This window comes from Pseudonaja textilis, chromosome 10 (assembly GCF_049901715.1).
Source record: "Pseudonaja textilis isolate UNSWEBS1 chromosome 10, rPseTex1.2, whole genome shotgun sequence".
Classification (NCBI taxonomy): domain Eukaryota; kingdom Metazoa; phylum Chordata; class Lepidosauria; order Squamata; family Elapidae; genus Pseudonaja; species Pseudonaja textilis.
In genome coordinates, this window is record NC_141999.1 from 13,041,875 (window position 1) to 13,065,076 (window position 23,202).

The window sequence follows — 23,202 nt, forward strand, 5'->3', positions numbered from 1 at the left end:
TCTTGCAGAGATATTTTGGAATTAAACCAAGAGCTATACTGGGCTTCCAAATGACAAACTTGACAAAGGATAGGGCATCAATTTTCCTTTGCAGATTAAAAGGTACCAGGTGCAAAACAAAGGTGTAAATGCTTTGCCCGTTAATGCTCCCATGTTTGCAAAAAGTAAGAACTTGCTGCCTTAATGCGCCACAGAGAGCTTGGCGAGGATCTAGGGTATGGAGAAATTGGGTTAAATCTGTAAGAAACCAGCCACTTGGACCCCTCACGGCTCCTCATCTATAACGCAGTGCAAAATAAAGTACAGTGTGTTGGAAGAAATATCCTTCTGGGTTCAGTTCCAAGTGGGGGCAAAAGACACTGGATTCATGGGAGCTGCATGGAAAGGAGGTTTAATGGTAGACAGGACCCCATGCCTTGGAGCTTCTGAGCGAAAAGGGCAGGGATGCTGAGAGTCCCTTGGTTTTATGCCCTCTCTGGGCTTTGAACCTGCTTCCTGTTCCCGTGGCAAGAAATGTATCCTGATTGGTTGTCAGAGTCCTATGCAGAGGTAGCTTGGTTGAATTTTGCTGGTAATGCAATCTTCCCAGGTGCCATGTGGAGAGATAGGTAGAGGGCTAATCCAGAGGTGGTATTCAGCAGGTTCTGACCAGTTCTGAAGAACCACTAGCAGAAATTTTGACGAGTTGAGTAGGAGAACTGGCAAATCCCACCTCTGACTGGCCCCGCCCCATCTATCTCTGCCTCCTGAGTCCCAGCTGAGCGGTAGTAAAAGAATTTGAATCCCACCACTGGGCTAATCCTATCATGCCCTGATCCCATCACCCTGGTGCTGAAGTGGCGGGGTCAGGGAGCTGCAGGAAGCTGCTTTGTCTTTAAAAACATGTTTCTCCTTTCCTCATCCAACGAAATATAATATTCTGCCTTTTTGATATTTCCTATAATATTCCATTCTTCTAGGGGAGGAGTGGGCGCTAACCTTCGACAAGTGAAAGGCATTTGCTGTTTCCAGGCTGCCTCAGAGGCACAAGAAGATCAAGGTAACCAGTTCTGTGGCTGTATCTTCACCACCACATGTGTGCAGCAGGCTGGGCCTCTTCTCTGCGTCATCTCTGATGCCTGATGCACTCGCTTCTCACACACCCAAGCACCTTGCTTCCTCTTGGCCCACATTTTTGTCCACCCACGCTGTGGGGAAGGGGCTGTCCCATAGGGCTGGTGGGGCTGACAGATACTTAACCACTCTCACCCTGCTTCTTTCCACACAAACGTTGGATTTCTCATGGAATGATTCGACTTTTTTTTTTTTCTGGATAGGTCTTTGTTTGGTTTGGTTGATTGATTAATTAAATTTGTTTGCCACCCATCCTCAGGGCTTACAATATTAAGAATGGTAAAAGCATACATGTAATATGTATGTATGTATGCATATAGGGGGGCACCATGGTTCAGCGATGAAAGATGCTAAGCTTGTCAGCTGGACAGCTGACAGCTTGGGTTTGAGACCCGAGTTCTGCGCAATGGGATGAGCTCCTGTTACTTGCTCCGCCTCCAGCCCACTTAGCCGTTTGAAAGCATGCAAATGCGAGTAGATTAAATAGGTACTATTTCGGTGGGAAGGTAACATTGTTCCGTGTGCCTTTGGCAAGCAGCCATGCTGGCCACAGGACTACAGAAGCATCTTCAGACAGCACTGGCTCCCTTGACCAAGAAATGGAGATGAGCACCATTCCCTAGACTCGGACATATACATACGTGCTACATATGGAAAAGGTTTCCCTGTTGGTCATGTCCAAGTCTAGGGCATGGTGGTCATCTCCATTTCTTGGCATATAGCTGCATATACATTTCTCGGCATACCCCATTTCTTGGTATATCACATACATTCACACAATAAAAGTATATTATTATTATAATATAGGAAGGAAGGGAGCAACGTGCGCAACGGGGTGGTCTACTAATAGTCCATCAGCCATCTCCAGCATGATACTCCTCCATTGGGGCCTCAAGCCAACTGGCAGAGACAGGTCCTCAGGTTCTTATGGAAGGTTAGGAGAGTAGGAGTAAATCTCACTGGGCAGGGGGGACAAACAACATATTCCAAAGGGCTGGTTCAACAATTGACTAATCAAATGGTGCACACAACATGTGATGCAGAAGTGGTATTCAGCAGGTTCTGACCAGTTCTGGAGAACCGGTAGCAGAAATATTGAGTAGTTCGGAGAACTAGCAAATTCCACCTCTGACTGGCCTCACCCCCATCTCTTCTACGCCTCCCATTGAGTCCCAGCTGATTGGCTGGCTCTCCTTTTGTTGCCCTGCACAGGAGAACGGAGCTGAAAAGCAGGTTAGTGGGGTGGAGAGGGAATGGGGATTTGCAGTATCCCTCCCCTGCCACGCCCACCAAGCCATGCCCACAAAGACATGCCTACAGAACCAGTAGTAAAAAAAAACTTGAATCCCACCACTGTGATGCCAAAAAAAGAACCAACCAAGGTGAACACGAATTGAACTAGTCTACAGCAAGGCAGCTGCCTAACCGATCTGGTTAGAAATACTGTGTGAATGCAGCCAGCCATGAGATGCCAGTTTTCCTCCAAATGGGCTGTACTTCAGATCATAGGGAACCCAGCCATGCAAACTGGGAAATTCTGGGAGTACGACACTTGTGGAGGCCCTAGGTCGGGGAATTCGTCTATAACAGAGGTGAAGGTGATTTAGAAGTCACCGTGGGTGGATTTAGCCTCCTAGATAATGGCAGGTTACTCTGTGGGAGGAGGGTTGTTCCAGGACCAGCCATTCTGGTTCTGACAGGAGGCCAGTCAGGACTTCGAGGTTCTAGTTGCAACCAGGCGTTTGTGTCACTGACTCACCTTCACCTAAGCCTGAAAACTGAAGCAATGCAGAAACAGTCAAGGAGATATCTTCAGCCAAACCACATTCCTTTGGACCAAGAGGCAGCTTTTGGATTAGGCCGCTGGTTCACCCAGCTGGGCCACCCTGCTTGGCTTGTCTTCTACCTTTCCCTCCTGGACCCAGGAAGAGAGCAGAGCAGATGATAAGCGGAGGTTGCCCTTCCTTCTCCTTGGCCTCAGGGTCTTGAGCAACCATTCCTGCGTGAGGGGCCGCATCTCCATTGGTGGCTGGGTATGAAGCAAGCACATGGGCAAGAGCCAAAGGTGGATGTGGAGTTACCCTCTCATTTCTCTCTGTCCAGCAATAGTTGATGGGGAAGAACAGAGGTGGCATTCAGCCAGTTCTGACCGGTTCTGGAGAACCGATAGCGGACATTTTGTGAAGTTCGGAGAACCGGCCAATCCCACCTCTGACTGGCCCCGCCAACCCCATCTCTTCTCTGCCTCCCTAGTCCCAGATGATCGGCTGGGTCTTCTCTGGTTGCCCTGCACAGGAGAACGGAGCTGGAAAGCAGGTTAGTGGGGTGGGGAGGGAATGGGGATTTTTTTCCCCCAGGAATGAGGTGGGAAATGGAGATTTTACAGTATCCTTTCCCCTGCCACGCCCACCAAGCCACACCCACCAAGCCACACCCACAGAATGTCATGCCCACCAAGCCACGCCCACAGCTGATCGGCTGGGTCTTCTTGTGTTGCCCTGCACGGGAGAACGGAGCTGAAAAGCAGGTTAGTGGGGAGGGAATGGAGATTTTGCAGTATCCTTCCCCTGCCATACCCACCAAGCCACACCCACCAAGTCACACCCACAGAACTGGTAGTAAAAAACACTGGGGCAGAGGCATGCGACTCTTGCCAAAGGTCAGAAGAATTGCCTGCAAAGGACTTCAGAAAAAAAAACTATGGGTGACACCTGTCTGCTGAGCTGCAGATTACTGCTTTAGGCATCATTGCTTACCCCCTAGAAGTCCGTTGAACAGGGTTAAGCGAAGAAGGCCAGGAGGTTCCAGAAGTCAGCAGTGAAGGTCCTGCTGGAACATGTAGGTCTTGCCTTCTTAGCACCTGATAATGCTGGCCTTGCTCCAGGGAGAAGGGTTCTCACATAAATATTCTTTCCAAGTTAGATTTCCAGGTGCAGAAAGAGACTTATGGGGGCGGGGAAATGAGTTATGGGCTTAGGAAAGGTCAGTTCTATTGTCCATTGGGGTTCTGGCCCTATTTCCATCCAGATAGGCATTTTTGGCTGGACTTTGTGTGTGTGTGTGAGCAAATAATGGCTTGATTAGCCATGTAGATAGGATCAATCCCTTGTTCTACTTTTAAAAATTAACCAGGGCAGTTCTCTCTCTCTGTCTTATGCATACATCTGTGATAAACATCTACCCTTTCTTCTTCTAAATGACCCAGAAACTTGATTGTTCATGGAAGAAACTACTGTATTGTTTGTAGGGTTATGTCCCTCCTACGTGGAGCTGCCTTTGCCATTATGGTGGGATTCATACCTGTCTCTAAGGCATTAGATGATTTATTTGGTTTTCATTCAATTTACGAATGAAGCCTTTGTAATTTATAAACTATGGTTTATATCTAGGAGGAGGCTACTTATGGCTATAGTACAAGATGCATCCTCAACTGTCGTATTATGTAACCTGTTGCCTAAGTTCAAAATTCTTCTCCAGAATATTGGCTCAGATGCCTGGTGAAAGAAACACCTATTCCCTATAATGGTATTTCTCAACTTCTGGAGTCTTAATGTATGGACTTCAACCTTCAGAATTTCTCAGCCAGCACAGCTGTCTGGGGAATTCTGGGAGTTGAAGTCCCCATATCTTAAAACTCCCGAGGTTGAGATACACTGCCCTATAGCCTGGTACTTTGGAGAGAGCATCAGAAAGTCTCTCTCTCTTTTTTTTTTGAGTGGGGTCAACAAGAAAATGAAAATTTATCCTTCTTTCAGCATGCCCATTTTTCAATGTCCATGAAGCCTCCAACATATTAACCCTGAGGAAATTCATACTTACCTGAAGAAAATTGTCCAGTCTCTTGACCTTCAGATGAACAGGCCTTGTTGTTTGTTCCACAAATTATGTTTCAAATCACCTGTAGGATCATACAGTGGGTGAACCTACCAAATTTTGAAGCATAGCTATCTTGAATTGTTTCTATCTGATCTGCAGCAGCCAGTTTGGCCTAGGGCAAGGGTTTTCAAACTTGGCAACTTTAAGACGTGTGGACTTCAACTCCCAGAATTCCTGAGCTAACATGACTGGAGGAAGAATTCTGGGAGTTGAAATCCACAAGTCTTAAAGCTTTCAAGTTTGAAGACTGCTGGTCTAGGGGTTAAGGCACCAGGTCAGAAAGTTGAATACCCACGAGTTCAAGTCCCACCTTAGTCATGAAAGACAGCTGGGTGACCTTGGGCCAGTCATTCTCTCTCAGTCTGACCCACCTCACAAGGCTGCTATTGTGGGGTAAACAGGAGGAAGGTGTGTTGGATACATTTGCCACCTTGAGTTATTTGTAAAGTAATAAAGGCAGGATACATGTAAATAAAAATAAATAAAAGATAATTGTCATTGACCTCATCCTGTCCCACTGCTGTGTTATTTGAACTGACTACGCGAACCCTAGATTTCTCTAAAGTAGCTTGTCCTAAGGAGAAACACAAGTGAATCATACCGATGAATGAAAAATATCAAATTTGAATTGTGAATCACCTACAGAAGAGTCATCTTCATATTTGCTAATTATCCTCCTTTACCAAGGGACGGGCCCTCTTTTCTGCCCCAGCTTAATCATAGTCCATTTTTGTCATGAGGAGGGAATTTCTTGATCAAAACATAAAATGTTCCAGGTATGCTAGCTTTTTTCCCCCTTCTGGGTCAGCAGAATGTTTAAAAGCAGGCCAAAAACTTTGGTTTCTGAAGATCCCAGCTAAAAAACCCTAAGAGACAGTATTTAAGAAGTGAATCAATCATGGGTGAGATCTCATCCCATTAAGTCTTAATGTAGTTTGCTTTTTGTTTAGAATTATGTATCTGGCATTCAGGTAGTATCGCTTATTCAAAGAATCCTACTTTATGATATGGGAATTCTACTGCAGCCCTGTTTCAGAAGCGAAGACAAAATAACTCCTCAATAATTACATGTACCTCAAAGTTGCTGTCTACAACATTTCTTCTGCAGCTGTAATCTCAAAGAACCAAGTGACATCTATGCGTGGTGACCTTAGCCCATCCTCCTTGTGAAGGTTTTTCTCCATTTGAAAGACTTCCTAGTGTTGGAAGAAAAATCCATCTGGTTGAGTTCTAAGCTGTGAGAAAGACACTGGAAACATGGAGGCTGATTGGAAAGATGTTTTATTGATGAAGCAGAACCATATGTGATTCTGGGCAGTTGACAAAATGGAATTCAGAGTGGGGTGGTAATTATACCTTCTTTGGGCTGTGTATTTGAGTTTCCTTTTCCTGTGCAAGAACACGTCCTTTGATATTCTATTGTCTTGTCAGATTCCTATGGGGTCATGGAGGGGTTATGTAGGGGTCATAGCTGACTCTATAGGCAAAGGGGGGAATGCAAATCCTAGGTGCTTGTCTGAGCTAAACTGATCAACCTCTGGCTTATTGTTTATCTGAGCTCCCAGATAAAGTTTGGACTGCTCTGGGATGGTGCAATGAAGGGGCTTGTGTTCTGAAAAGGTGTTGGGCAATTCCTATTGTGTCTAATGGCTTTCATCCTATGTTAGATCTTGGGTGAGGGGCTGCTTCTAATCTTATCACTCTACCTTTGTTAGCTATGCTGCAAGGAGTTTCAAAATACCCTGTCTTGAATGGATTTCTGCCTGCAGTATTTGCTTTGCTTATGAATCTAGATAGTTGGCTTCTTCTTTCAATAAACTCTTTATCTCTTAAGTGCTTTCATTTGCTGTGGGCTATTAAGAAAAACTTGGGGGCTGCTTCCTGCCTCTAAAAAACATATTTCTCCATTTCTCCCGTTGGAGAAATATAATATTCTGCCTTTTTAACATTTCACACCAATCATATGGCTCACTATGCTATGTGAATTTTCTGGGCTTGGAGAAAATGCACCATAATGCTGGGTGAGGAATAGGCGATTCAGTCCTTCGTTGACTTCCAACAAAGTTGGTTGTACCATTCTGTCCAAAGGGGGCAGGGAACACCTGCCATCTTCCTGTGGTATGTCCTTTGCTTCTGCGGGTGGGCTGCTGCAGAGATTAGGTTTTCTCCATTCACCTGTTATGAGCAGAGATTGGAGGCAAATGTTCCCTCTCTACCCCAGCAGGCATCCGACTGATGACAGGAAGACAAGAGTTCAAAGTTACAGACATCTGCACCCCGGGAAACAAATGAGGATGTTCACGCCTCCGTTTGGGGGAAGTGTGGGTGGAACTGTCTGCCTCCACCACTGAATCAAGCCAGGATGTTTGCTATATAAAATATTATGTATAATATTTTACACTGTCACTTGATAGTGAGCCAGGTGGCATATACATTTAATAAAAAAACAAATAGCCCTCAAGGCTTGTTCTTGTATAAGTTCCAGTCATACTCAAGGGCAACTTTGCCCAACTGTCTCTTAACTACTACGTCCAAGCTGCAAAACTGTGGATAATCAATAGAGGGCAGCAAAGAAACAAAATATATTCTATCTATGCTGCCACCTGGTCAGCATCTGCAGTTCTGCAATCCTAAACTTTGTGCCCTCAAGGTATCTGTTGAATAGTTTAAGATTCTGTGACCACCCTTCTTTAAGCTGTTGAGGATCTATTTTATCACTGTTCTACCTCCTTCTGTATATAGCAGTTTTGCAAACTTGTAGCATTGCAAGCTTATTAACCATCCTTTCTTGGAGATGTAGAATTATTCTTTGGCTACACAAGAATCAGCATTTTTGTTTTAATTTTTTTCAGCTTGTCTCAACTATGTTTTGAAAAAATTAAGCCAATGGGATCTGTTTCATGTTGTCGGGGAAAGAAGGATCTGAACTAAATTGCATCATTTGCAACTCCCGACTATTCTTTAAGAATGACAATCCCAATTTCAAGAATGGCTTCACAAAATTTCCCAAATCAGGAAAGTGCGTCAATTTACTTCTTGAAATAAAAATATAAAGCGATGGGATCAGTTGATGGGGCAATTGAATAATCAATTCCTCAATAGGTCAATTTTCTTAACACACTTAAATCTGGTTACTGAATTAATCCAATTTTCTAAATTACACAACTGAGGAATACACTTATCGAAGTAATCTGGCCTCACACAATACTTTAATCTATTTAAAATCACTGAAGTTAAAAATGTGTGAATACAGCTGCTCTGATTGAAACTGGTCTGGTTAAGGATGTTTTTTTTTTTTTTTTTACTATAACAGCCGGATACTAATAAGATGTGACAAGGAGGCTGGCTCTTAATTTCATGCAACCTCCTAAGAGAAACCCAAACAAACCACAATAAGGCTTTCTGCTGTTACTGTTACAAACTAGTTTTGGGCACACAATCTCCAGCGAAGCTAAAGCAGGATCCAGCTAGGTTCCAAGGTGACTATTATCTGAATGTTAGCAGAGCAGAGATTCAAAGCAAGGGACTAAGCAGAGATTGTCAAGCAAGGCTGGTTAACATATCTGACCTTTACCCTGTGATACTAGAGAACTGGCAGTACATCAAAACATAAATAACAGCTTGAGGATTTTGAAAAAAAAAAAGACAACCTGACTGCATAAATCATATGCCTTGAGACAGCAACTTTAAACATTTTGCCATTCTCTCATGCCTGAAACTGGTGTGAACACTGGAAGAAGTATCATATTGGCTGGTGTCTATAAGCCAATGTTTCTCAGTCTAGAACTTTAAGACCTGTGGACTTCCAACTCCAAGGATTCCCCAACCAGCCATGCTTTAATTCTGTCGTCCTTGTTTTAAAGTCGTAGCCTAATTGCTATTAAACTGCAATTTCTCATGCTTTCCTTATCCTTAGTAGCATATCTCCAAAGGGCAGCATTTTTCAATCACAGCAGCTTTAAGATGTGAGGACTTGAAACTCCCAGAATTCCCCAGCCAACTCTTACAGGCTGGGGAATTCTGGGAGTTGAAGTCCACAGAGTCTGAAGTGGTAAGTTGCTGCTATAAATCAATCAGATGTGAGGCTGGAGGTGTTCAGCCTTCTTTTCCTTTCCTAATATTGCCAAATACCTTTGAACTGTTGTATGCATAAATTCTTTCCTTGCACAAACAGCTTTCTGGAAATGCCTACGCATCACACTTGAGTTATAAAAACAACCAACACAGCATTGGATAGTTTCATTTTGCAGATTAAAATTGGATAGTTTCATTTTGCAGAGTCTAGTCCTCTAAACCAGGGTCTCCAAAAGTGGCAACTTTTGAAGACATGGGGACTTCAACTCCCAGAGTTCCCCAACCAGCATGAGAACAACTCTTAAATGATGAGGTCCATATGTCTTAAAGTGCTCTAAAATCAATTTGGGGGCAAATTTAAAAATAGAAACAGTATGGCATCCTTGTTGGGTTTCTACCATGCTCCAAGATGTTTTGAACCCAGGATCTGTCATTCACTTTCACCACAGGGCATTTAGGATCCTTGGCAATTAGTATCACACCAAAACTATTTGCACTCAGTGGCTCTTTATAGTTGGTTCTAACCACTCCTGTCCAAAACACCAAACATAAATGGAAATTATTAAATGTCTTTGGGCGCCTTCATCTTATTTTTGCAGCTGAATATAATGCAGAAGAACCCTTCAGCTACTGTAGTAGGTACTCAAATAGTCGATGTTTAAGAGAAGTAATGCTATACACAGCCTGTTCACCCATCAAATGGAGCTCCTTTTATTGAGTAAACTGTAATTTGTCTGGGTTCACATAACAGACCCAGGTACACTGTAACTTTATCCTAGGTGCACCTGCTTTAAATGCAACTCCGTAGGCAGCATCCTGTCATCTGTTTCCTCCATCCTAGGGGTCTCCAACCTTAACAACTTTAAGACTTGTGGATTTCAACTCTTAGGATTCTCCAGCCAGCTTTGCTGGCTGAGGAATTCTGGGAGTTGAAGTCCACAAGCCTTAAAGTTGTTAAGGTTGGAAATCCCTGGTCCATCCTATTGCACCATCAACTTTAAGCATAGTATATAGCATATTCCTGCTCTAAGCTTACAAGGAGATAAAAAGAATCAGAAAGTATGCATGGTGGCATTACCATGTAAGAAAGATCTGCTGAATATTAGCACCCTTTGCCACAACTTCATAACACATTTTAAATGTAATGGCTCCTTTATCTGTGTGGGCTAGATCACAGATCACATTACACTACAATATTGATTTATTAACATTTATACATCTCATTTTCTCTGGAAGCTTAGGGATCCAGGTTCTGGGAACTGGTCTATTTCAAACCATAACTTGCAACAGGTCATTTAGTGACTGATCCATTACAACAGCAACAAAAAAAAGTGACAGTATGCCCATTTTTCACCCTTACAATCGTTGCAGCCTCCCCAGTCGTGTGAATAAAATTCAGTTGCTTGGCAACTGACTCATATTTATGATGGTTGCAGCGTCCCAGGGCCATGTGATCCCCTTTTGTGACCTTCTGACAATAGGGAAACCAGATTCACTTAACAACCATATTTTTAATTTAACAATTTGCAGTTGGTTCTCTTAACAAATGCTGCAAGGAAAGTCTTCAGTGAGAAACAAATTTCTCACTTAATGACATAAATTATGGGCTCTGTTATGCTCATAAATTGAGGACTACCTGTACACATCTGCAAGATGGGTTAAGGTCCAGTGACTAACTCAAGGGTCTTCAAACTTGGCAAGTTTAAGACTTGTGGACTTCAACTCCCAGAATTCCTGAGCTAACATGACTGGAGGAGGAATTGTGGGAGGCGACATCCACAAATCTTAAATCTGTCAAGTTTGAAGACCCCTGGACTAACTGAAGATTGAAAAACTACAGGGTAATGAAGCCAAATCTCCAATGTAATTTAGCATTACATAGGCTTGCTATAGTCCAGTTAAGCCAGGTTGCACATCATTCCATAAACTTTTTCCCCCCCAGAAACAAGCGGAATTCATTCCCATACCAGGCCAAAATAAAAATATTATTGCTAGCAGAATGCATGCAAATTTGCAAACCCAAGGAGCCGGTAATTCCCAAATTTGTCACACAGCACTTCTAACTCCTGCAGGTATCAATCTGCCTACCATTAGCAATACAGGATGAAAGCGGGGGAAGAATCTTAGCAACATAAGTTCTCTGCTCAACTTCTAAATCCAGATAGATTTGTTGCTCAATATTGGTTGACAAATATTCAGCACTTTCCCTGGTGAGATTATACCATTTTCTAATAATTAAAGCAGTTTGTATTTGCCAACTTAAGTTTGCATGAAGCTGTTCAGCAATCAGGAATTTTAGAGACAAATACCCTAATAATACAAAGCGTTCTTCCTTGCTTAAACGTGTTTTACTGGAATCAGCAAACTAAAGCTGCTCTAAATCTTTGCTCAGATTGGCTGCCTCCAGATTTTAACGCCAATATTTTAAATGTGGGGGTTAATTTAGTTTTTAAAATAGTGGCCAATGGAATTATTATTATTCCAGGAAGTTACAATTTATAGTGATTGTGGTCTTTGGAAGATCTCTTCTTCAGCATCCAGAACTAAATAATTGTATCCCATTAAAAGTGACTTAAACATGTGATCAAACTATATTTGGATTTGTCCACGCATGTTAGGTTAACCTCTCCTCCCTCCCAGGGGGGGAAAAAAAAACCTGTAAGCATTTCCAAGGAATTTAAAAAAAGTTTAAAATTTATTAAGAAACTTTTATAAAAAGTTTTTTTGGTTTTTTTTTTTTTTTACAAAGCAAGTACAATTCTCGGAAACAAATTTACCTTCCTGCCAAAAAAAGGTACATATGTCATCTCTATTATAGAGTTCAACAATTTAACTCATGAGGCTCAACCAACCTCAAGTGAGTTCAGTTTTCATAGTCTTAACATCCCTTCCTTTCCCCCTCCCCAAACTGAAGTTTAAAAACTATAATCCAAAATATACAAACAAGCTGCGTTATTTTTTTGCTTCATTTTTTTAAAAAAAGAGCAAAAAAACAGCTCTCTCCATAGATCTCTTACACACCAAAGCATTGCAACTGTGGAAGAATGGAAGTCCATTCTTTTTCTTTTTTAAGCTCTCTTCAGCCCAAACAATGTGCAGTACAAATCGGATGGCTCAAAGAAGAGATTCCCGCCCCCCCTTTCTTCTTCTCTATCTTTTGTCAAAAAACTGCTTTAGGATACCAAGTTCCTTCTTGTGCAATGCCGCAATCCAACGAGTAATTTGACAATAAAAGGCAAGAAAGCTTCTTCCCCCTAGCACCCCTAACTCCTGGCCTGCAGTTTCTTCTTGTTTTCAGGCTGATGGAAGATAAAAGTAACACGGTATTTATTTTTTTAAAAAGTTGTTATTGGAAGACCCAGTCAAGAAATCTGCCTTGGGTGATCTCGTTCCACAGTTTATCTGCAAGATAAAAGCAGCGGGCGGGCGGGAGGTCCGTCCATGAGGGGGTGCCCAGTTTCGGACAGCTGATTCTTTCTCCAGTCAAGGTCTTTTATTTTTATTTTTTTTCCTTCTTTCTTTTCTTCCTCCCCCTTCTTTCTTTCGCTGGAGAGAACCCAGTGTCAGGATCCCACACCTGCAGCCTGAATGGGTGGGGGAAAGAAAAAAGCTCCGTCAGTTTGAGCAACAGATCAGAGGCAGGTCTGCAGACAGGCTGGCGCCTGGAAGGAAACTTTCATGTACCTCCAGCTGATAAGGAATCAGCCGCCAATGCTCTAGAGCTGAGGGCTGGCTAATTGGCACCAAAACAACCAAAAGGGGAGGGGAAGCCGGAGGGGCCAAAGGCAAGCGAGCCACAGGCGCTTCTCTTTCGGAACTCTCTGCAGATGGATCTAAAATTACAGATTCCAGCCAGAGAGGGGAACAACTGTAGAGCTGTGTCTTCCTGACTACCGAAAGGGGAGGGGAGAGAGAGAGAGAGAGAGAGAGAGAAAGCAAGCTCGTGCAGAGTGCCTCTTGATTCACTCATTTCAACAGGGCTGTTTAAGCAGCTGCAGAGACTTAAAGCTATTAAAAGAATGACATTGTAAAAATAATGACTCCATTTACAGGCAAAAAAAAAAAAAACCCCACTAAAAGGCCCAAGCTGCTGCAGAATTGGCAGCGGGAACAAGGGGCATAAAAGACACATTCTCTTAGCGTGAGAGGAGTCATATAAGGCTACTGTGGGTAACCTAGTTTTCTAAGCCAGCAAGCCCTTAAAACAAGGCTCCGTCCTTTGCTAAGCGCCAAGAGGTTTTGGTGGCTTAAAGGGAGAAAGATATCCTAGGGGGTTGAGAGGGTAGGTGGTCTACACTCAAGTTGGCCTTACCGGTTAAAAGCCTTAGTGGTGGCAAAGAGTTCGGTCTTCCTTTGAGCACAATTCCGATGCAAGTTCAGCTGCCTTTGGAGAAGAAGAGGGGGGGAAAAATACCACGTTGACTAAACTTTTAAATACAGTACCAGGTTCTTCAAAGTATCAATGTCCAGACCTGTGGACCTATTTCTTTATTTCTCCATTACTACCCCACTCTCTGCCAACAAGCACAGATTTACTACAGGCTTTTGCAAAAAGGATCTGGGGTTCTAGGTCTCTCTACTGGATCAACCCACTGCTTGAATGGAGTCAATATTTCAATCCCGTTTTTTTACTCACAATTGTAAAAGATTCTGCAAAGGAAGGTGACCTGGGCCAGTTTGTTTGAAATATGTATTTATATATATAAAATGGGGGCTTCCTGCCAAGGAAAGCACAACCAGTAGTCCCCTCTGACCGCGACTTACTCTTAAGCAGTTATGGATTTCAGGCCTATTTCCAAATTGTGTAAATCTTTTGGCTTTTTTGCTAAAGATTTGAGACTCAAAATTTACAAAGCCAGATTTGTTGCGCTTGTCCCCCCACCCTCCGGGATCTGCTTTTCTAAAGCCCAATTGTAATCCAGTTTTGGATGGATTGCGAGCGGCTCCCTCATTTCCACCTCCTCCCCACCCAAGACAAGCCCTTGAAAAAAAACTTCTCAGAGAACAACTTAAAAATTCAAGGAAACTGGACTTAAAGGAGTTTCGTGGACGCTCAAATTTAGGCGGGCAGTGGAAGTCCTCAACGCCTCTCCCCCCCCACATCGCCCAAATAAGTTCCTGAGGGCTTTTTGTTCCAGGACTAACCCGGGATAATGAACCTTCCCCTCCACCCAAGGAAGCGGCTCATGACCCAAGTGGCGCGCGTGGGGACCGGCGCAAAGGGGCTGCCAGGAGCCGTCGCGCGGAATCCACATGACAGTACTACTCTCTCCATCCTCCCGAGGACGATGGGTGTTGTAGTTCTAAGAGCAAGCGCGACGGGTAGGAAAGAGAAACAGGGCGAGGGGATGAGGAGTGGGGTGTGTGTGTGTGTGTGTGCAGGTTTACCCTTAGAGGCACCGAGTCCCAGCCACCCACCCAACTTCCCTCCGTTGCGCGGCTTTTTTTTTCTTTCCATCATCCCCGCCCCGGTAAGGGTCCCCTTCCCTTACTTTTAAAGAGAGCAGCGAAGCCTCGGTCGAGGGCTCCTGCCCCTTCTTCGCCTGCTCCTCCAGCACGATCTGGAGATCGAAGATGTAATCGATGACGTGTTGCAAGATTTCCACCTGGCTGACTTTGCTGCCTTGCGGGATGCCCGGCACCAACTCCCGCAGCTTGGAGTAGCAGTCGTTCATGTCGTAGAGGATGCTCATGGGTTCCTCCAGAGCCGGGCTCTTGTTGTTGCTGCCCCGGGCGATGGCCAGGCTCTGATCCGACACGCAACACACGGCTTCGTAGCAGCTCCTGACGGACCGCACCGGGCTGATCGCTTTCATGGTGGACTGGGGAGGACGGAGGGGGGAGCAGGGGTTTTTTGTTTTTGTTTTTTTGCTGGCGAGGAAATGAACACAGGGCCCCCCCCCCGGGCGACCAGGCGGAGATGGGTGGGGAGTGGAAGAAGAAAAAAAAGGAGGGGAAAAAAAAAAACCTTTTCCGACGAGATCTTCTCCTACTCCGAGTCGGCTCTCTAAAGACACTTTTTGCCCCCGCAAAGCAGCAGCGCTGACAGCGGCGCTTTTTGTCTTATCCGGGGTGCGGGGGGAGGGAAAAGAGGAAGCGGCCCCGCCTCTTTATGCAAATGAGGCCGGGGCGCCCTCCCCCTCCCCTCCTCGGATGACAGCGAAAAGGTTGGAATGGAACGTTCGCAAGGCCCTAGACGGGTTTCTATTGGCTCCGGCGGGCACCACATAGCGAAGGACATCAAAGGAATGAGGAAGCGCTGATGGCCAAAAGGGGGCGGGGTCCGCCATCAAACGCCGCTTCCCTCCCTCCCTCCCTGCCCCCCCCCCTCCCCGCCGCTTCCATTCAGTGAAGTCCAGCTCTGTTCAAAAGATACGTCGATGGCATCTTCCCCTTTTCCTTTTTCATTAAAATAACGATGATTAAGGAGGGGGAGAAACGGAGCCGAGAGGGGCGCCAGATACTTAAGACCATAGAAAACAGCCAGATTTTTTTTTCCTCCCCTCTTTTCTTCTTGCCTTCCTCTTGTCGCCTAAGCTTTCCTCGTTCTAAAAAGCTATATAACGTTTCCCAAGGTTTTTACATCTCTCCCTCTCTCCCCCCCCCCACCAGACTTCCCATCATCGGGGGAAGCAAAAGGAAAAAAAAACTTGTACGGATTTAGTACCGCCTTGTTCCTCAATTTGCTACTCATATGACCTCCAGACTTTCTGGCGTCAGGAATTATCTTGTGACCAAGTTTTTTTTTAAAAAAAAAAAAAAGGAAAGAAAAGGAAAAGGAAAAGAAAGAAAATTAATTGCGGGGAAAGCTGAGGTTATGATGGGGAAAACAGACTGAGTCCCAAAGTAAAGGATAGTGGAAACATGAGTTTCTTGTGGTGTGAGAGAATGCAGTGAAAGTGGGAATTGCACACACACACACACACACAAAATCTTTTATTTGACAAATAAATGCCCAAGGGGAGAAATGGCTAAGAGACTTCAGCTTTTAGCAACCAGCTTTTTGTTATTCTTGGAGGTCGGGGGAGGGATAACTATAAGATGAACTGGAAAATAAACTGGCCCAAAATAGATAGAATACTTTATTGGCCAAGGTGTGATTGGGCACACAAGGAATTTGTCTTTGGTGCATATGTTCTCAGTGTACATAAAAAGAAAAGATACATTCGTCAAGAATCATAAGATACAACACTTACTGATACTCCTAGGATACTAAATAAGCAATCCAAATCATACTAGGAAACTAAATAAAACCATATAAATCGTAAAAATACAAGCAACAAGGTTAACAGTCATAAGTGGGAGGAGATAGGTAATAGAAAGGATGAGAAGAATAGTAATAGTCTTAGTAAAATAGTTTGACAGTCTTGTGGGAATTAGTTGTTTAGCAGAGTAATAATCCTCTCGCCGATATTTCTAAATCATACGCAAGCCTCCTTTCTCTGATGCCTCATGATCATCCCAATTGTTTCCAAATATGCAGATGAATTTTGTTTAATTAGGAATGCTAACCCCTCACACACGTTATGCAACTGTTTTATTGTCCTTTTTTTTCTGGGGTGATTTGAACAAACCATTTGTTCAATCCGTTGGAACAGAGCTGGAAGGGACCTTGTAGGTCTTCTAGTCCAACCCCCTTCTCAAGCAGGAGTCCCGGCCTATAACATTTCAGACAAGGGCCTGTCTAAGCCTCTTCTTAAAACCTTCCAGTGACGAAGCACCCACAACTTGCGAAGGCAAAGCTTTTCCACTGGTTAATTGTCTTCATTGTTACGAAGTTTCTCCTGAATTCCAAGTTGCTTCTCTCCTTGGTTAGTTTCCATCCATCGTTTCTTTGTCTTACTTTCTGGTGCTTTGGAAAATAAGTTGAGCCCCTCATCTTTGTGGCAGGCCTTTAATATTGGAATACTAAATACTGACTTATTGTGATCCGACTGTTTTTAACCAAAGCTAAGTCAGCCTACTCAAAATGACTTGAGTGTCACCAGAAGTGAAGCATTCTAATGGCAAAAAAAACAACAACCAACAATAGCAACTTGGGGCAAGCTAATGCTGGACATCTTTTAAGTCATCTGTCAGCCAACTGGCTATCGTGTAGCTCCATGATGGCGAACCTATGTCCACAGGTGGCATGCAGAGCCATTTATGCGGGCACGCAAGCCCCAGCCAAAGTTACCTGCATTGCGCATGTGCACACCTCCCAGCTGATTTTCAGCCCATTTGGGGCCATTTTCGCCCTCCCGGAGGTTCAAGGGAAACCTCCAGAGGCTGAAAAATGGGCCTTCCGGAAATATCAGAAGTGCTGAAATGGGCCCATTTTTTGGCCTCCCGAGGCTGCAGAGGCTTCCCTTGGGCCTCCAGGTGAGTGAAAATAAGCTTTCCCCGGGCTCCAGAGGCCCTCCAGAGGCTGAGAAGGGGCACTTCTGGTATTTCCGGAAGGCTCGTTTTTTGGCCTCGGAAGGCTGCAGAAGCTTCCCTCAAGCTTTTGGGAGGATGAAAATGGCCTCAAACGGGCCGAAAATTAGCTGGGAGATACTCACAGGCACCGTGCAGGTAAAGGAGCAGGGCGGTGGTGTTGCACAGGCATGCGCAGGGGGGGCGCATTGCATTGTGGGTGCCGGCACGCACATGCTTTCGGCACACCACAACAAAAAGGTTCGCCATCACTGATGTAGCTCATATTCCCCCCCCTCCGCTGTCCTCCAGCTAAAATAGGATTTCAATTTCCATAAAACCCCAGGAACTACCATGGTTGTCCCAAAGGTGCTTTTTCTAGAGGCAATTGGACTTTCTGGATTTTCTTAGAAGACGTTCCGCTTCTCATCGGAGAGTTGAAGAATTGTGTGGATAACCAGGTTCAAGGAGAGCCCTGGCTAACTTTCTGAGTCTTCTTTCTTTTTCCACCTGCAAGGAAAACATGAACTGAATGGAAGAAGCTTTTTGGATGAGAAGCAAAAAACATCTTCGAAGAAAAACCAGAAAATCCAGTTGCCTCTTCAAAAAAAACTCCTTTGGGACCTGACTTTAAAAGTGTCCTTTCCCCTACTCTTCCCTACTTGCCTACCTGGCTTTAAAACCTGCCCTTTTCCCTACTCTTCCCTTAGGAATGGGAATTCCGAGATGTCATCCGTGACACACTAGATCAGAGGTCTCCAAACTTGGCAACTTGAAGACTTGTGGACTCCCAGAATTCTGCAGCCAGAGAGAGCTGGGAATTGAAGTCCACAAGTCTTCAAGTCGCCAAGTTTGGAGACCTCTGATCTAGATGCAAGTCTTCACCACTCTATATACTTAAGCTTGCATTGCAGGACCATTATTTGGATGGGAAAACCAAGGCTAAATTTTCAGGTTTATGTGTCAGGATATTTGGAAAACTACTACAGGTGGTCCTCGACTTACAACAGTTCATTTAGTGGACCATTCAAAGTTACAATGTCTCTGAAAAAAAGCACGTTACAGCATCCCCAAGGTCACATGATCAAAATTTGGAGGCATGCCAGCTGATTCATATTTATGTCCCGGACTCTTATGATCACCTTTTGTGACCTTCTGACCAGCAAAGTAAATGGGGAAGCCAGACTTACTTAACGACATATTACTAACTTAACAATCACAGTGATTCACTTAACAACTATGACAAGAAAAGGTAAAATGGGGCAAAACCCATTTAATTGTCTCGCTTAGCAGTTAGCAAATGTTGGGTTCAGTGTTGTGGTTGTATGTGGAGGACCACGTTACAAGTCTCTTTCAGGCTTGTAGAAGTAATGTTTGGGCTTCAATCTTGCAAGCCGATGCCAAGCAGGAAAAGGTCTTGGGTTGACATCGGATCTGCAGTTACAGAATTCCTTACACCTCCATTCTTTATTCATAGCAAAAAAATAAAAAATAAAGTTGAGCTGCTTAATGTATAAGAATAGAATAGAATGGAATAAAGTGGAGTGGAATAGAACAGAACAGAATTAATAGAATGGAATGAAATAGAGTGAAGTGGAGTGGGGTGGGGTGGGGTGGGGTGGGGTGGAATGGAATAGAATAGAATAGAATAGAATAGAATAGAATAGAATAGAATAGAGTGGAATTGAGTAGAATTAATAGAACAGAATGGAATGGAGTAGAGTGGAATAGAGTAGAGTAGAGTAGAGTAGAGTAGAATTAATAGAATAGAATGTAGTGGAGTGGAGTAGAATAGGAATAGAGTAGAGTAGAATTAATAAAATAGAGTAGTGTAGAATAGATATTGTCACTTTAAACATACACTAATCAGCATAGACTAAAATGAAATTTCATTGCATTCAGCTCTCAAAAGAAGACATACATATACACGCATACACACACATATAAGATACAGAGAAACAACAGTCTAATTTGAAAGTACACATATAGATGGTGGGGAAAAAGAATCCTGCAAGTTTACAAGGCAGATGGCATAAGGAACAAAACTGTTACAAAATCTAATAATCCTGCTACAATGGTCCTTACTTTGTGTTATATGCCTTTGTCCGGTTATATACTAAAAACATCCCATTGGCTCCTGAGGGAAAGTCACAAGGGCATCCATCCACTTTTTCTGTTGTGAGTTGAATCCCAGGAGCTGGGAGGAAGGATAAAACAGCATCCTTATAAATGGAGAATCCCCCAATCCACAGAGTTGTAGTATGTTTTGCTAAGGACATTTTACTAGCTTCAAATATACTTGTGCCAAAAATGAATTAACTCCATTTTCCAATGTCGCAGATATTCCAGTAGTCCTCGATTTATAACTTCAGTCAAACCAACATTTCTGTTGCTAAGTGGTTGCTCCATCTTATGACCTTTTTGCCACACTCGTTAAGTAAACCACTGTGGTTGTTAAGTTAGTAACATGGTTGTTAAGTGAATCTGGCTTTGCTTGCCAGGAGGGCTCACGTTCCCCCCCAAAAAAACTGCAACTGTCGTAAGTATGGGTCAGCTGTCAAGCATCTGAATGTGGATCCCATGACTGTGAGAATGCTGCAAAGGTTGTAAATGTGAAAAATGGTCATAAGTCACTTTTTTCCGATGACGTCGTAACTTTGAACAGTCACTAAATGAACTGTTGTAAGTTGAGGAGTACCCGTAATGGGGCTGAATTAGCATGGCGTGGAAATGCTCTCCCAGAAAGCTTCAGTGTCTTATAGAATTTTATATCGTTCTCTGGCACAACATATTGAACCATAAATTAATCAAAATGCCTTGGTTTAAATTTTATACTAAGACACATACACGCACACACGTGTGTGTGTGTGTGTGTGTGAATGCAGATAGGTTTGTATCTCACCTGCTTGAACACGATGCTAGAATGTAATTAGTCAACAATTTAGAAATCCATAAAATTTAATTATTGGACTTCCCCTCCCCAGTTGATTATTTGGAAGTGAAACAGAAAGAATCAGGCTGCATCTCTATTTACTCGGGAGTAAATTCCATTCCACTTAATGAAGTTTGCTGCCAAATCCGAAGGTAGCATGCACAAAAAGCTTGTAAGGTCTTGTTTTGGTGTTACAAACAAACAACATGGCATATAGATTGAATAAATATGCAATTACAGCACCATTTGCATAGGCCAGTGGATTCTTTGTGGTAATTATCCAGTGTTAAGTGTAATCTTGAAAGAACCAGGGTAGATCATTCCTGCCCCTCTCCAGAATAATGTTTCCAGCCTATCTACCCTCCATTGGTTTCTCACCCACCTCTTCCTTCTATTCTACCAGATTTTTTCTAAATAAAACTACTTTCTGAACTTTACTTGATGGTCTGTTTCTGTTGTTCTCCTCCGGGAGGAGGTTTGAAGTATTTCTAGCAGGACTACCAGATTCTGTAACAGATTTATTCCTTAATGCCATCCCTCTGGGTAAACTCGCAAGATTCGTTTTTCTCGCCATGCGCATGTATGCATCCCAATTAGACTGTGTTGTTTCTCTGCGTCGTATAATAATATATGTGGGTCTGTGGGTATATGCATATTTATTCGTTTGTTTGTTTGTCATGTTTATGTTGTGTATGGTGGAGGTGGTGATCCGTTGAGAGCTGTATGCGACGGAATTTCATTTGAATGTATGCCGATTAGTGTACATAAAGTGACAATAAAGTTATTCCATTTTATTTACTCAGGCTCGTACCATCTCTTTTTCATTTTCTCGCCACATCGTGATATCATCTTTTTCCAGGTCCCTCCTCCAATTTAAATTTCTCAGTTTTAAAAATCAACTTTTGCTTTGTGGGTGTTTTGATACACGGGGGTGGGAGGGAGACACACACACACTCTCCATCCTCCTTAAACGATTCCAGTCCACATTACTGGGAGGAAAAAAACGTTTTTTTAAGAACACCGAGTTTGCATGCTTGTTATTCAAACCAGTTGAATGGTTTAAATTTGAGTAACTTCTCCATTCTTCCTCCCAATTCCTTTCTTTGGCCTGGCCAATTTTCACTGCTAAGCAGAAAGGCAACTGACAAGATTGACCTCGGAGTAACCTCCATTCTTTGCAAGGGAGGGGGAGAAGGAGAAGAAAAAAAAACCCAACTTCCAGTTTTGTAACTCTTTGAACAACTCACTTTGAACAAAACCATCTTCTGTGGCTTCTCAACTTGGTGAGAACCAAAAACAGGCTTATACAAATCGATGTAGATTATCAGCTAGTCCATCCTTTTCACACTTATGACAATCACAGCATCCCCTGCCCACTGCCATGTGATAAAAATTCACGTGCTCGGCAACTGACTCATATTTATGACGGTGGCAGTGTCCCAGGGGAGTCACGTTGATCCCCTTTTGCGACGTTCTGGCAATCAAAGCCAACGGTGAAAGCCAGATTCACTTAACAACCAAGTTACTAATTTAATGTTGGTGGTGATTCGCTTAAGAAATGGGGCAAGGGAAGTCGTAATATGGGACAAAACTCGCTCCAATGTTTCACTTAACAACAGGAATTTGGTCAATTGTGGGCCTTAAGTTGAGGACTATCTTTATTTGGAGGTATGTCCAGGACCTTTGATTTCAGTGAGGCCCGGCAGCAAAATTGCAAACGGCAGAGATTCCCAAGTGATGTTTTCCAAAACCAGGCACCCCAAGCACACTGAGAGATTGCTCCCTCCATCTCCCGCTCCCCAACTATGACTATATAAATTATCCCTAATATGAATATGGCTATTCCTATACATGGAATCGGAACACTCAACTTTAAGAAATGCGCAGTCGGGTCCTAAATACATTCGGGTCCATTTGCACAAGTGGGCAGCCCAGCCCTGGAAGCCTCTTCCTGCACAACTGCACAGAAAGGGCTCTGGATGCGCCTCTATGGTTTAATCTGGCCCTTTTTGGGGGTGGGAGTAGGAGGAGGCTCATGCAGTCCTGCAAAGCAACTCAAGGCCGGCTGCAACACCCATCCTCCCTCTACACCCCCCTCCCCTTGTCCACGGACCCCCTTTTTGGTTGCGCGCACCGCATTCAGCCCATTCTCCCCACACGCACAATTGCATCCCTGCACTTTGTGTTCCCACTCCCTTCCTTCCCCCCGCCCCTCCGCAGCCATCCCGGTCCTGCAAGCGGTTTTTCTTTCCCCCTCCCTCTCTTTTTCTGTTCTTTCCTCTCTTTTTTTTTTTTATGAAAGGATGTCATTAAGGCTTTTGTTTGAACTGTTTTTGTTTAAGTACTTTTCTCACAATCCTATTTTTTGTTGAGGAATCTGCTCCCTTTGCCCAGCTGTGTCTCTGCCCCTCCAGCTGTGTTGATCTAACTCGCAGCTCCAGACAGCCTGGCGCCAGCTTTGCGAACGTCATGCATTCACACAGGGATGCGTGGCCAAGGCAACCTTTCCGCCGGCTCAGGCACCGAAACCCTTCCTTTTTTCCCCGGGTGGCCAATGAGGAGAGGGCGGGGGCGGGGCCCGGAGCCTCGGAGGGGCGGGGCTTCGGGGAGGGGGGAGGAAGAGGGAGTCCTGGCCGCAAAGTTTGGGAAGAGGCGGGTTTTTTTTTTTTTAAGGCGCCTTCCCCCCGCTTTTTTTTTTTTTTTTGCTGCTAAACTGAGCAGTTCGTTGGATTTTTAACCAAAAAGCATAGAGGGTGATTTTATTTTTTTTTGCTTTTATTATTATTATTATTATTTTGGAATCGAGCCCCGTT

The 23,202-nt window shown here is 43.9% G+C and overlaps 1 protein-coding gene and 2 long non-coding RNA genes across 3 annotated transcripts in view; all 3 read right to left on the bottom strand.

Moving 5' to 3' along the window:
• LOC148124907 (uncharacterized) overlaps positions 1–18,230 on the bottom strand; it is a 126,648-nt gene extending 108,418 nt beyond the window's left edge. The window contains exon 1 of the long non-coding RNA XR_015744791.1: positions 18,198–18,230. This is a non-coding gene — a long non-coding RNA (uncharacterized LOC148124907). The remainder of the gene's footprint in view (positions 1–18,197) is intronic.
• On the bottom strand, positions 11,740–15,101 carry ID3 (inhibitor of DNA binding 3). The gene is made up of 3 exons (XM_026702492.2): positions 14,556–15,101; positions 13,376–13,447; positions 11,740–12,647 (listed from the first exon to the last, which is right to left on the bottom strand). The coding sequence occupies exons 1-2, from the start codon at positions 14,877–14,879 to the stop codon at positions 13,388–13,390; spliced, it is 384 nt and encodes a 127-aa protein (XP_026558277.1). The 5' UTR covers positions 14,880–15,101; the 3' UTR covers positions 11,740–12,647; positions 13,376–13,387.
• Positions 18,231–18,249: 19 nt separating the features above from the next.
• On the bottom strand, positions 18,250–22,414 carry LOC148124908 (uncharacterized). The gene is made up of 3 exons (XR_015744790.1): positions 22,261–22,414; positions 19,543–19,654; positions 18,250–18,922 (listed from the first exon to the last, which is right to left on the bottom strand). It is a non-coding gene; the product is annotated as an uncharacterized LOC148124908 (long non-coding RNA).
• Between the last annotated feature and the right edge of the window lie 788 nt (positions 22,415–23,202).

Excerpts from the sequence above, each read along its gene's own strand:
- ID3 (XM_026702492.2), bottom strand. The coding sequence starts at position 14,879 with ATGAAAGCGATCAGCCCGGTGCGGTCCGTCAGGAGCTGCTACGAAGCC. Across the intron at positions 13,448-14,555 it reads CTTCGCTGCTCTCTTTAAAA|GCAGCTGAACTTGCATCGGA; the intron begins GTAAGGGAAGGG and ends TCTTCTCCAAAG.